The sequence below is a fragment of the Pelmatolapia mariae genome, linkage group LG16_19 (genome assembly GCF_036321145.2).
Source record: "Pelmatolapia mariae isolate MD_Pm_ZW linkage group LG16_19, Pm_UMD_F_2, whole genome shotgun sequence".
Classification (NCBI taxonomy): Eukaryota; Metazoa; Chordata; class Actinopteri; order Cichliformes; family Cichlidae; genus Pelmatolapia; species Pelmatolapia mariae.
The window spans coordinates 55,416,869-55,431,573 of NC_086241.1; the positions used below are offsets into that span (position 1 = coordinate 55,416,869).

A 14,705-nucleotide genomic window follows, 5' to 3' on the forward strand; every position below is an offset into this window, starting at 1 on the left:
TAATTCTGCACATCAGTTTCTGTCTTTCACAGCCACAGCAATTACAGATGTTTTTGAAGTGCGCTTTTTTTTCTGAATTTGAAAAGCGCAGCAGCTAACAGATATTCAGGCAACATCTCCATCTTTGAAGCATGACAGACATAAAAGTAAACACCCTTCCCCGTTTGATGCACAAAGTATTAGACAGTTTGCAGCTCATTAAAATATAATTGACAGACTTATAACTTACCCAGCTAAACTGTGTTTTTGTGTGTTTTGTGCTCAGTGTCATCTGTAACATGTTTCTCTCTCTCTGTTTCAGGCTGTGCTAGAGACCATCAGACATCTGATGAACACAGAATGTGTCGTCCCAGACTGGCTTCATGACATTATCTTAGGTTACGGTGACCCGGGCAGCGCACATTATTCAAAAATGCCCAATCAGATCTCGACGTTGGACTTCAATGACACCTTTTTGTCATTGGACCACTTGCGTTCATGTTTCCCTGGTAACACCATAAAGGTCACTGAGGAGAACCCTGAACTTCAGGTTCCCCCATTCAGGTGAATTTTAAAAGAAAAATATTTTGTTTGATCAATCTTAATCAGAATCTGTTTGCGTAGCCATATTTATATAATTGTTTATATATTGTTAAATATGTCATAATACATGATATTTATCCTTATTATTCTCTCTTTTGCTGTATCAGAATCACATTTCCCACCTCAAACACAGCAGACAAAGGAAAGAAAAGAAAGGCTGATGAAGAAGTGGAAAACAAAGAGGAAGACAAGACCTTGATTGTCGAACCCTATGTTACCCCCAATCGTGGGCCATATCCCTACAATCAGCCCAAACGGTGAGAGATCAATACTCGAACCTTTCCATTTATCATTTAATAAGATTTACTGTCAAGTAATTGTACAGTGCACTGATTTGTTTCTGTAATGCAATTACACCTTCTACTCACATTGTATAGTACACTAATATGTTCTTGAGTTCCACGGCTATTTATTTTTTATAATCTTATGCATATTAAGTCCTTAACCTGTTATTCAAAAACTTTCTGTCAATATAAGAAGTGTGGAGGTGCAAATCTCTAAGCTATGCGCATCGTAGGTACCCTACACTGAGCTACTAATCTATTCTGATTTATTTGTCTATGATCGTTTCCATGGTATCTGATGTGTTTAGGATGTAATATTGTGGTGCTGTTTTGGTTGTTGTTATGCCCACATTTATAGATAGAAATGAATGGTGAATAGAAGGGGCTTTAATATTCCTGTACTAATCACAACACCCAAAAATTAGTGTACTACATGAAAAGTTGAGATTCATCCTGTGCTTCCTGAGCATTTTCAGTTTGCACTTTGATATTCAAATCTTGATAGCAACAGCATGTCTGTGGGGAGGCCCTGACTTGGCAATCTTTCAGTGTGGTCTCCAAATGCATCTCAACACTTGCAGCACAAAGCATCTCTTAGAAAAACAAATGAAGTCATTTGAATACAAATGAGTTTATGCTTCCAAGGGTATTCAGTATCAAATTACTTGATTCATAAATTTCAAGCATGTACGTGTCTTACAGGAACACAATTCCATTCACTTCTACTCAAATTGAAGCCATTCGAGCCGGGATGCAGCCAGGTCTAACAATGGTAAGAATCCAGTGTTTGATTTTAGTTTCAAGATTGTGTGGAAGCTATCTATTTATGATATTTTCTTATTATGTATTTGACAAAAAAAAAAACAACTAACTCATCTCCGTCTTGTATACTTATGGAAAACATCAAATTTCACTAAAATTCCCTGTGTACTTTTGAGGAGTACACATTGACTATACCAGTGAAATAGTCAAAATAGGATTAAAGCCACCAGTTGACATGCACAACCACAAAAATTTCACCCCAACCTGCTATTTTTATGTTAAAAGTTGTTTAACACACTGTTGTGACAAGAGTGCTGTTCTGTTGTGGTGACTGGAAACTGGCATTGGGATCAGAGTTATTTATTGCGCAGCTAGCTGAGGTAAATATGGCAAGAAGGCTATCACCAGAGCCATAAAACAACTCTGTATGCATGCCTTCATCTGCCACTCACTTCACCCCTTCTAACCTTCCTTCTTGGCATATGTCACAGTCATTAGCAGCCATAACAAGCACACACTACCTCCTGGTCTGCCTAGCTTTCATGTAGAGAAACGAAGGAGCTGATTACGCACTGATTTATGCATGAATGTGTAATTGTGCTTACTAATTTTAGCAGAGATTACTCACCTGAGAGACCCACACTAAGACCAACCTGTTTCATGAATATTAATTTAGTAAATTTAATGTGCTGTCCCCCCCCCAGGTAAGTAAATTTGGAGCTTATTATCATGATAACTTGTAAACCAGGAGAGGCTTGAAAATATTTATCCCTCCTCTGTTCCTCCTACAACTTTCTTCTTTGTTTCACTAGCTATGTTCCCTACCTTTATGTGGATACCACTGGCTTAGGTCTACCTTTGTAATCTACAGAAATGTTGCCTTTGCAACCTAACTTCCAATTTCTTATTTTTTTTATGTCCTACAGTTAAAATGCTTAATTTCTTCTGACATAATCCCATTTTTACTTCGTTCCTGCAGGTTGTGGGACCACCGGGTACTGGAAAGACCGATGTTGCCGTTCAGATCATCTCAAACCTGTATCACAACTTCCCTGAGCAGAGGACCCTCATAGTCACACATTCAAATCAGGTCAACACTCCCCTCCATATATGCACACAGCATCTCCACGTGCAAGTCTGATCTCTGAAAAGTTTCTATAACACATTGATCAACTAAATGTAAAGCTGTCAAGAGAATTTAAAGCTTGTTCTCAGAACTGCCCATTAATCAGGCAAGAGTCATATTCTAACCATGGAGGAGAAATTAAAATCTAAGCTCCCTTGTGCCTTGGTCTTTTCCCCTCAGTATTTAATCATAAAGTAATCTTTAGCTGCTTTAAACTAAGGGGAAGCATGCCAGAAGGAACCTTAAACACCAGAAGTATAGTTTGATGATAATTATTTTCCTGTATAAGACTCTGCACACCCTCCCAAATTATTTTACTGACTTAAGTATATTACATACAAATGAAAGAGATTTGTTTTCATTCCACATCAGGCTTTGAACCAACTCTTTGAAAAGATCATGGCCCTAGACATCGACGAGCGCCACCTTCTGCGTCTGGGCCATGGAGAGGAAGAGCTGGAGACTGAGAAGGATTTCAGCAGGTGAGGAAAGCAGATAACAGGTGGATGATGACACACACAAATGGGTACAGCTAACCAAACAGTACTGCATATGTGAAAACTGAGACACAATTTCCCACAAGTGATGGTGCATTCAAGAAATATTCAGAGTTACTGTGTATCTAAATTGCAGAGGCAACTCACATCCATTAATGCCATCTCCCACATACACAGTAGGTCTGAGTCAATACACTGACAGGGCTGCTACACTCTCATATGTCAGGCTTTGGACCCGGTTTATTTTCACTAGGCATTGTTGGACTCTCAGTCCTTTCCACCAGCCTAAGGGATCTGTCTCAGCAGCCATGCACTTAGAAGCAGTACATGCCCAAGTAACCCATTCATAGCTATTCTGGACCACAACAGTTGATTGGTTGGTTCTGCCCCAGTTTTTAAAATAAGATTTAATAAGATAGCAGCAGGCCATGTAGAGAGAATTATATGGATTTACCACTGTTTGGAGCATTTGCATGTTTCCCTTAATATTACAAGATATTTACGCTGTGATAAAAAGCACCTGGTGATGACATGTTGTGAGCTGGCACCATAGAAGTCAAATTTAATTAAATAGGCATGCGCGTAATCAAACAACCAACTAAGTCAAGTAAATAACTTAATACATAGTAAGAAGTGTTTAAATAAATAATTAAGATCATTGGTGATAAGTTAGATGGAAAAGTAGCAGTAGTAATGTCCTTAATCTACTTCAAGAATAGAAAGGTCTGTTTAATTAGGAATTATCAACAGTGTAATTAATTCATAAATGAATCAAAATACCCAAAACTTAGGAACGTTTATTTTGTTCAGATCAGGAAGAAACCATTTTTAAATCAGTGGTGACTGACGTTATCTGAGTATAATCAAATACATGCAACACCCAGGCTTAACACTAGCTGTAAATGCAAAAATGGAGGCAGGGCACAGAGCCTTTAAGGATAGTGACTCAGTACTATTGAGACGTAGTAAGATAGCATGAAAAAGTAGGTGGGGGTCACTGTACTCATGGCACACTTCAGAAAACCAGAGTATCACAAAATACTCAAAACATGTACAGTTTTATATAATCACTAATGTATTTAACACTTTAATAAATGTACCAGTCGGAAACTTTTTTTTCACCACAGGCAGCGCTCTCCTGCCACCTCCTGAATATAAATAGCTCAGTGTCACTGAATTTTAATACATTTTTTATGCTGTTACTATTTAAAGTGTTCTTATACCCTACAATGTTAATTACCATCTCATCCATCCGTGGCACTGAGCAAATTGCACCCTATAGCTCTCAGCTTTCCTTAAGGAGCGAGGGAGGAGTTACACATGCCTCTCATTTGCTGTACCCTTTGTATGACTGCTGTCTACTGGGAGTGCATGGTTGTAGTATGAATGATGATTTATGGAAACTGGGCATCCGCACATGAAGGCAGTCTCATGCGTTCTTAAATTATGCAGCAACACAGACATAAAAGAAAGAGCTCTAGCTAGCAGCAGTCGACATGTTCCCGCTTGCCCAGTTGCCTCACAACAACATGCAGACTCCACACTTCTTCCACCCCACTGACACCAGAATGAGGAGAGAGCCAGAGAGTTTTAATTAACACTGTACATGAGATAAAAAATGGACGGCAGTGCTTTTCTGAGTGCTTAACAAAGGGGGAAGCTACAGCCTTAATTAACAATGCCTCCATGCATTTCATGAAACATTTTGTGCCATTTTAATGAGTTTTAGAAGGGGGATCTTGGTGATGGCTTAAGGAAGGCCTTGTTTAGTTTTGGATGGTCTACATTTGCATCCCAGGTTGTCAAGATCATTTTATGATTCCAATTTTGGGCAGAAAATGAAATACACCATTCTCATTCAGATGTTTTACATTTATCAGAGTTTACGAAAAAACTAAGACAGACTTGTAGATTAATGTACACTGCACATGCACTATACCTTTGTATCTATTTTAGGCTTTTGGTGAATGTATTACAGGTGTGTCATCCTAAGAGGCAAGGTCACTTCTCACTTTTATTTAATTTTACTCAGGCAGAGCAGTGTGATCGTCTTTGAGTCATCTGCTGACCGAGAATCTTTGGAGAGGGTCTAAAAATAGTGTTCACCTCTAGTGTTACCCGGTAACCCCTCCTTCTTCCTGTCTGTTGTCTCACTGCCATCAGATGACATTTTTCAGCAGTATTGTTTAGCTGTATAATGAGATGCACGTTAGAACGTAGAAAAGGAAGTATATCCCCAGGTGACCATAACCAGACAGCCAATATTCTGCACTGTCAAGTCAGTAATCACAAGACCCTGTCTCACATATTTGCCATAAGTTGCAGTCTGAGGTTTTCTTATTGCTCAATTGCACGTTTAACTACGTGCTGCTATGAGTCATGCATGCAGGTCACGAGACATGCTGGTTTAGGTCATGACCATTGTTGGATTTATTACTCATTTCCTGTTTACTTTATGTGGAAAGCAATTTGTTACAAATTACTTTTCTGTTTCTCCTGGAGATTGGAGGATATGGATTTTTAAATGCCTGTTAAAAATACACCCTCAAACCTTACACACACATATACCCAATGATATAAATAAGATTTATTATTTAAGTTTTACTACAAAACCAGCAGTTAAAGCCAGCGCTAACAGAAAAATATGGACGAGCAAACCGATGTTCCTCTGCTATGTACAACAGTTTTACTCATCTCTAATTCTGTTATGCGGTGCAAATTAGTTTTCGGCCATTGAACGTTAGTGTAATTCCAACTGAGGAAGTTGTTCTAGGCATGCAGATTTTTAACCTTTAGCTAGTCGCCTCACTTAGACAACCAAATTTTAATTATGCATTAATTAATCAAACATACCCTAGTTATTATGCCATGTTTTTTTTTCTGGGTTTATATAGGAAGTGTGATTTCGATTAAATATCACTCGTGTCATATTGTGATAGCTTGTTATAGCTGGCTGATCGTTCCAACTGCCTTCTTATTTTTATAGGGGTTAACTGTTTAGATTGTTGACTAACACTCCTGTGCTCTCCTCAGATATGGAAGGGTAAACTACGTCCTGGCCAGAAGACTGGAGCTTCTCCGAGAGGTAGGAAGGTTACAGGAGAGCTTGGATGTCCCAGGAGATGTTTCTTATACCTGTGAGACTGCTGGACATTTCTACCTCTACCAGGTAAGACTGTGAATAGCTGCAATCTAAATGAGCAAGTATAGGCAATTTTCCACTGCAGACATCTGTGTTTATCCTCCAGTGTCAGAAACACCTGTAGGAACTCCGGGTAGGGAAAAAAAGAGCTGATACTTTTCACTCCCCCCAAAAATTGGTATCTGTCCTTGATGTTGATAAACTTGCAACAAATGGTAATTTTTAAAAGACAGTAATCAGTGAGAAACAGGATGGAAAACTCAAAACATCAGCATCAACATCCTAAAAAATTACTGTTCAGATAGAAAGCCCATTTCAGTTTTCTCAATTGCTTTATTGTTTTGATATCACACACACACAGTTATGGATATGACTTGTGTTGTTTTGGTGCACTCAGAAGTTGAAGTCAAGGGCAAAGCTGTCACAGGATTATTATATAACCTCATGACCACACAGCATTGGAAACAGAAGGGCCTGGTTTTTGAGGCGTTGCTGTAAATGTTGCCTTGCCATGTCTGTTCTTGCAGTGAAAAGGCAGTACATGTATTTCTGTGATATAGAAAAAAAATTCACGTGTCATGTTGGATGTACTTCTAACTCTGATCTTTTATTCATTTTGTGTGTGACTTAAGTAAGGGGAAAAAACGACTTTCATATCCATCCTTCTATTAAGCATTAAGCACCATTTGTGTAGAGATTTTGAAATTGATTTTCAGATGGAGTTAAGGAGATATTTTGCAGAAATAATTAGAATGGATTTCTGTAATGACCATCCTCCTCCTCAGACAGTTGATGAATGAAATGCAGACATTATTGAAGTTTCCATTCCCCTGGCATTCTGCTCTTTCTGTCAAGAATATAAATATTTAGAAACGCTCTTAATGCTTTCTGTTTATTCCTGTCACCTCATCATTACTGTCCCCTCAGGCTGCAGGAGAATTTCCACTGCTAGCAATTACCTACTACAATTTCCCCAGTTTCAATAGAACAATTCCAAAAATAAACATTTTTGACACAGAAGTCCAAGGTTTCACCTTCAGTCAGGGCTAAATTAATGTTGTGTAAAAATATTCTTGTTTACCCCTCTAATTAAAGACTGTAATTGAATCTCAGTTGTTCGGGAAAAATCTATTGTGTAGGCATCCGGAACCAAAATGATCAAAATTATGGTGTTACTGTTCAAACATTTTCAGACCCAACTGTATAGTTCTTTGTCTTTTGAAGATGTTGTCAGGAGGTTGTTGGTGTAGTGATAACTTGACCGTGAGCATACTTCCTTGATTATTCATGTGAATGTGAGTGATTTTTGATAACAGTGACTTTGTACATATCATGAAGGTTTCCATGGTAGTCCTAATAATCTGTGCAGACAGATACTCAACATGCAATTAAGCTCAGTCCTCTAGCAGACTCATTAATGCTATCCTTAATGTTGTTTTTTTAAAGGGGTATTTATAGAAATAAGCTACCCTGCTGTTTGGTTTTGGTTATTAGATACTCAGCAGGAGCACCTCTGCAAGAGTGAGCCTATTGCTTCTCATTTGTTCATTTTTGCTTGTTTATCTATTTTTCTATAGTCTGAATTTAAGCTTGGCAGAGCCATTTAAGATTGGCAGTCCTCCTCCTTCTGCTGTCCAAAAACAAATGTTGTATGAGAACATACAAACATCGCTCATGTGAGAAAATACCCCTGGTCATTTTCTGAATACCGTGGCTAAGTAAGGCTACTTTTTGAAACCCTTAATTAGTAATCGCCCAAATAAAATGCTGCAGACCCTTAAGAGTTTATTGGTGTGAACAGGTGTGATTTTTCTCTCAGCATAATCTCAGCACCACCTGTCATGCATAACAGCCCACTTTAAAGCAATTACAGCTTGCTAGAAAAGATTGACTCTATTGAAGGTGACAAACACTTGCAACTCAAACCCGAATAAGACATAGATGTCTGATTCTTGGGTGTATACTAAATATCACTACTGGGACTCTTTGAGAGGGTGTTCTGTGACTGTTGTCTCTCCCCATAACAGGTGATATCCCGCTGGGAAGAGTACATGAGCAAAGTAAAACCAAAACAGGGCAAGAACGTGGAGGTGGAGGCTGTTGCTGCACACTTTCCTTTCCACAAGTACTTTTCCAATGCACCCCAGCCTGTGTTCAAAGGTCGGTCATATGAGGAGGACATGGACATCGCAGAGGGCTGCTATCGCCACATCAAGAAAATATTTACCCAGCTGGAGGTAAGAAGGTCACAGGGCCAGCAACTTCAAGTGGCATGTAAACTGGTTACTTGAGTAAAAAAAAAAAAAAACAAGGTAATTTTATTCATAGATAGTTTGTCATTAAATCTAAAACTAATGTTTAAATACAAATTGAAATTAGCAATAAATATATATCCCTTTTCACTCAAACCCACATATAAGCTTTACCTGCTGTATTTGATTATTTTCATACCAGCTGTCTTTCCAGGTATTGCACATTCTCTCTTGCACAAGTAACTACCTACCTGGCCCCCACATTAACAGACTGTTGTCAGCTAATAGTGACTATCCACAATCGTGGATGTGTTTATTCTGAGGTTAAAATTTCGCCTTGCATGTTATGCCTGTAGATATGCTCATGGCTCTGTGTTTTTCTCTGTCACTCTTTTTCACACCCCTTCACGCTCTCAAACACAGCTGAAAGTCTGTTATTATTCCTTCTGAGCCCATCAAAGTGTTTCTGTAGGGATAACAAAAACATTTCAGATTTATGGGAACACCAAGGTGGTCTCCGAAAAGCAATAAAAAGTTATTGGCTAGAGGTAATATCCCAACATGTGTTGTGACCTTGATTTATCTGGCTGGCCTCTGTATCACTGCATCACAGCACCTCCTCCCTCCTCCCTGAGCCTCACCCATGCTGCAGTGTAATCTGTACACCCATTAAGAAGTATTGCTCTGTGTGGTGCAGGGTAGCAGAAGCAACATTGTGCTGAATATGCTTATCTGTCTACCTTTTCAAATGTAAAAGCAGTTTTGAATAAGCTGTCAAAGGAATATCCTAAGAATGTATTGCTAGGCAAACAGAGAGAGAGAGGGAGACACAGTGTGCCTCCTGCGTTCATGTATAGACATCTGCTGTTTACTCCTCTGCAATTCCACCGTTTCATTCCACTTTTTAACTTATTTTTGGTTCCCTTTTCCTAGTTTTTTCAACTTCTATGAATTCTAACTGTCTTAATATCACTCCTCAACTCATTTGGTACCATGGGGTTTAAAAATAGACTTCATCAATATTCCATGTTTTGATTAGTTTAATATTAATGCTAAAATAGTAACACATTAAATATTTATACCATGGTGCTGTCCGAGTCTCCTTTCCTCCATCCCTACCCTCCAGAGCTAGTGTACCAACCTGAAAATAGCTTGCCTGTTTACCATTACTCCTCTTCTGTGCATCCCCCCGCAGCTTTCTGTAGTGTCATCATATCACCACCCTGAAATGAACTGATTTGTTTTTTGGGTTAAAAAAAATCCCCCAAATTTTCTTTTACAGTGTAACCCATGTAAGAAAATCTCTGCTAAAATGCTCCTCAAGCCACAGCTACTGAAAAACAAAATACACCCCACATACTTCACAGGAGAGCCCTGCGGCTGGCTAGTCTCTGTCACTGCATCATGGGAAAAGAGGACACTCACTTCTAATGAGAGAAGAAAGCAGAGGGATTATGTTAATTATACATTTCATTAAAAAGTGGAGTACTGTAAGTTTCCAGTCATTTAGATGTCCATCATGACTTTGTTGAAGTTTAGAATTGTGGTTCATCTTCCGGGTGTCACTTTGAATTAGGCACTTCAGCAAAGAAAAGTAGAGTCAGTTGGAGAAATTCAAACACTTGGACGAAAGATAAGCCACTCAGTGCATCGTGATGTGTGCTGACTGGATTTCTGAATATTGAAATGTGCTTTTTTTTTAATTTAAGATTCTATTATGTTACAAGAGATTTTTATATTAGCCATCATCTGTCATACTAATTGTTCATTAAAGTCATCCCCCACACTAGTATGAAAAAAACCTTTAAAAATGACTCAATACAGAATAAATGTTAGCAATTTTAATTCTTCATAATAATATTTTACTTTTTTGTTTCCCTATCAATCTGGTTTTATAACATAGCTCTGTGACGTCATTCCTGAGTATCACTTTTCTTCTATCCTAAAAGGAATTCAGGGCCTTCGAGCTGCTAAGAAGTGGACTGGATCGCTCCAAATATCTGCTAGTGAAAGAAGCCAAAATCATTGCCATGACCTGCACACACGCTGCACTCAAACGTCACGACCTAGTGGAGCTGGGATTTAAGGTAGACTTTTGTCAGTTTAAAAAAACATTCCCAATAATCTGGTTGTATTTTGTTTGGATGCAGTTAGTTTATGTATTGAAGTTACATCAAGCTGTTTCTTTCTTTGTTAGTATGACAACATCCTGATGGAAGAAGCTGCACAGATTCTGGAAATTGAGACTTTCATCCCTCTATTACTACAGGTAACCAAAATGCTAACTTGTTTTGACTGTTAATCTTGACTGAAAAATTATTCTCACAAAACCTGCCAGGATTTGTCATTGTCACTGGTTTGTGTAGTTTAATCTTTACATCAGTACCCTTTTCAGATTGACTTTCCCCATTAAAGTTTTCCTAATGGGCTCCATAAAAATGGTGTTGGTCTCTGGTAGCTATGACTAACATTCTGTGTTGTAATTTCTGTTTACGGACAAGATCATTAGGCATACCAGCCTATCCAGCAACCTTGCCAGAACTCCTCATTATCTCTCCTCACCACTGTGCCAGTCAGAGCCTTTGGCCAGGATCTTTGTCCTCCCCTTCCCTTTTACTACCAGCTTTTCAAACACAACCAGTGATCACCCTTTAAAATAATCTTAGAAAATGGGTGGGATATTAGATCTTTGTGAGGTCCAGCTCCAAATAACATCACTGCATTTTACAGTATGACACATTATATGTTTGTGTTAGAGTAAGCATGCCAGATGATGATTTGGAAATTAAAATGTAAACCTAAATTAACTGTTGCACCTTCACTGATCACTATATATTGCCACAGTATCTCTATTTTATTATTATTATTATTATTATTTTTTTTTTTTTTTTTTTTTACTGCTTGTTCATCTTATGTTCCTCTATCTGCAGAACCCAGAGGATGGCTACAGCAGGCTAAAGCGTTGGATCATGATTGGCGACCACCACCAGTTGCCCCCAGTCATCAAGAACATGGCTTTCCAGAAGTACTCCAACATGGAGCAGTCTCTCTTCACCCGATTTGTGCGCCTAGGTGTGCCCACAATAGACTTGGATGCACAGGGCCGTGCACGTGCAAGGTGGGTCACCAAGCAAAATACAATCTCAGTACCCACAGGGGCTCACAAGGATAAAAAAACGTAATGTTTAAATGTAGTTTGGAAACAGTTCTTTAAACGTAATTGAATAGTAATTATTCTTTCTATATACCTTTATGCTTTACAGTGCTTTATTTTATGGATGCAAGTCAGTGGTCTTACCCTTGATTCTAAAAACTCAAACTTATTAACTTATTGCCTCAGAATGTTCAAGTTTGCATTAAACCTATAAATAAATAAATCAGTTCTATTTAGTATATTTAGTTATTGAGCCTTTGTCAAAATAAATGTTTTTGTTGGAGAAAACATTTGTGTAGTAATGCCGGGCGAGCAGGATGGTCAGGCAGACTCTGTTTAAACAGCCAGAGTTGGGAAATGATACCTTTACTGGATTTACTGAGAAGAGCCCATCTGTTCTCTGACTGCAGACTGCAGAGCATAGCAACATAATCAGAATAACACCTGTTATCATGGTAACATACACAAAAATGACAACACCAATGAAGAAAGATCAAATGCCTGAAATCTGGCGTTTTGTGCATCACTTGTCTAAACATAGTATGAAGTAAGAAGAAAAAAAATGTGCTTGTTCTCTTTTGACATGAGAAAAAAAAGTCCAGTCCAGATATTTGGGATGTTAGTTCACAGGACATGGCTCAGCCCAAGATGTGCTGCATTGTTTAAATAACTGAGCGAGGTTATTTCTAACCCCCAGAAATTGAATTGGAATGGAGAAATTGCAACATTTTTCTTTATTTACTGTAAAATTGGTCTTGCATTTCAGTTTTAGTTGCATTAAACACAATAAATATATCTGCCTTGCCTTAAGCTGTGGGAACCCTGATTGTGCTGATTGATTAAAATTTCCAGTGGTCCTGTCAGGGAAACTGTATTACAGTAACACAGATGTGACCTAATGTGTGTTTGTGTTGCTATCTCACAGCCTGTGCAATTTGTACAACTGGCGCTACAAACACCTGGGGAACCTGCCTCACGTTCAGCAACTTCCCGAGTTTCAGGTGCCCAACCCTGGCCTGACGTTTGATTTCCAGCTAATTAACGTGGAAGACTTCAATGGGGTGGGAGAATCTGAGCCCAACCCTTACTTTTATCAGGTTAGTAGATCACACGAATGAACACACTTGATATAATCCTTGCACATCCTTGTATGCCATTTGTCCAACATATTGCCAATATCTTAATACTAACTTTAAAAATGTAAAAACAACAAAGTATGATTAATTATTGAAAAAAAAGGGGAAATAGCCCCCATACGATAACATTGTAATGTGATTCTAGAAGTAAAATGTTTATTTTTAACTCAAATAGTATACTGCCTACAGTATGAGCTACTTCAATTGAAATAACTGAATACTCCAAACAGAACACCATTATTATTTTGTGTATATATGCAGCACAGGTACAGAAATTGTTTGAATAGCTGAAATGGTTCATGTTACACAAGCTGTGGAACTACACTCCGTTACAAATAAACACATTCACACTTCCAGCAGGAAACAGAAGCATATTCTCTCTAGCCCCCATTTCCTCTAAATTGGTTGTTGTACAGCAGTTCATTCATTTTTAAATTTCACTGGTTCAGCTACCAGTCCGTATAATATATTCATCACTCTGCTTAGTGTGCAGCTAACATTGGCTGCCCAGCACAGACCAGGCGGTTTGTCCTTCACACCGGAAGACAGACTGTGTTTCATCCTGACATTGCTGAGGCACGAAGACTGTGTCTGGGCACAGGGCAGGGTTGATAGGGGTGTTTACTTTGGCACTGCACCAGCCCAAGAAGATCACATATTAGTGTCAAGTAAAAAAACAAAAAACAAATTACATTTCTCCAAGAAGAGAAATAAAAATAGTATAGCTTATAGAAATGTAAGATACTGTAAATAAAACATCCCCTGATACTAAGAGTTTGTAGTAATCAGAGCCGACAGCACTGGATTTCAGATATGGTATCCTGTGTAATGATTGAAATATCAAATTGAAGCTTTGAATTTAGAACCTGCATACCCATTAAGTGGATCATATTGCTTCATGAATCTTGCAACTACATTCATGCTGTGCACACTCAAGTCCCTAAAGCTTCTTATTGTTCTTAATTCAGCGCCATGTGTGCTTCTCGCAGTACCAGGTCACATGAACCTCAACTCTATTTGCCAGTTGCCATTTTGAGTCTCCTCAAGGGAATCTCCTCAATATCACTCGTTATGCTTGACAAGCACACACACAGATGCACTTTCCTGGAAACCAAAGGGGATAAATTTGACACTAGAGGAGCAATTGTATCCAGTGTACACTGAATACATGTCGCAGCTGAACAAACACTGCCACAACCACTGCTTTGTGGTTGCACATGAACTGTGCATAACCCATACACAAATACTGTGTGCACAAAATATAGTGCAAAGGGTCTTTTTCCCGTGCTTTGCCTCATTTGCTAAAGCTCTTTCCCTTTTGAGTCTCAGCCAACTGATAGTACTTCACTGTTGTCAAATGGCTCATGAAGAGTAAGATGCCTATCTAAATCCACATCTTCTGTTTGAAAATTGCCTCCCTCAGCCACTAGGCTTGTTAGTTATAGACTTTTCTGCTTTACAAGCTACATTTTAAATTGCATAAGAGCAACCTGCATGGTGGAGTTTACTTACAGGTAGCCTGAATTTATGCCTCTCATTATCAATAATGTTCTTGTATCTACTCTAAAGTGTATCTGTATGTAACCCTCTCTCCTCAGTGCATGTTTGATCATTCTATCCTATCTAGTCCTTTTGCAGTCATGAACCACTGGCTCAAACTTCAATGGCTTAGGTCTGACCTTGTAATAGTTGCCAGCTTCTTTTGGGGTTTAGGCTTTAGATCTGATGTATGTTAGACATGCAAATGAAAGACATAAATCTGGAAGTGTC

The 14,705-nt window shown here is 38.6% G+C and overlaps 1 protein-coding gene across 2 annotated transcripts in view; it reads left to right on the forward strand.

The window, feature by feature from the left end:
• Nucleotides 1-14,705, forward strand: part of aqr (aquarius intron-binding spliceosomal factor) — a 47,646-nt gene that overhangs the window by 18,838 nt on the left and 14,103 nt on the right. For both annotated transcript variants that reach the window (XM_063496925.1, XM_063496926.1), the window contains exons 21-31: nt 302-543; nt 690-839; nt 1,569-1,638; nt 2,608-2,718; nt 3,127-3,236; nt 6,285-6,420; nt 8,421-8,630; nt 10,595-10,732; nt 10,843-10,914; nt 11,576-11,763; nt 12,725-12,896. In XM_063496925.1, the coding sequence (XP_063352995.1) occupies nt 302-543; nt 690-839; nt 1,569-1,638; nt 2,608-2,718; nt 3,127-3,236; nt 6,285-6,420; nt 8,421-8,630; nt 10,595-10,732; nt 10,843-10,914; nt 11,576-11,763; nt 12,725-12,896 (1,599 nt within the window). The remainder of the gene's footprint in view (nt 1-301; nt 544-689; nt 840-1,568; nt 1,639-2,607; nt 2,719-3,126; nt 3,237-6,284; nt 6,421-8,420; nt 8,631-10,594; nt 10,733-10,842; nt 10,915-11,575; nt 11,764-12,724; nt 12,897-14,705) is intronic.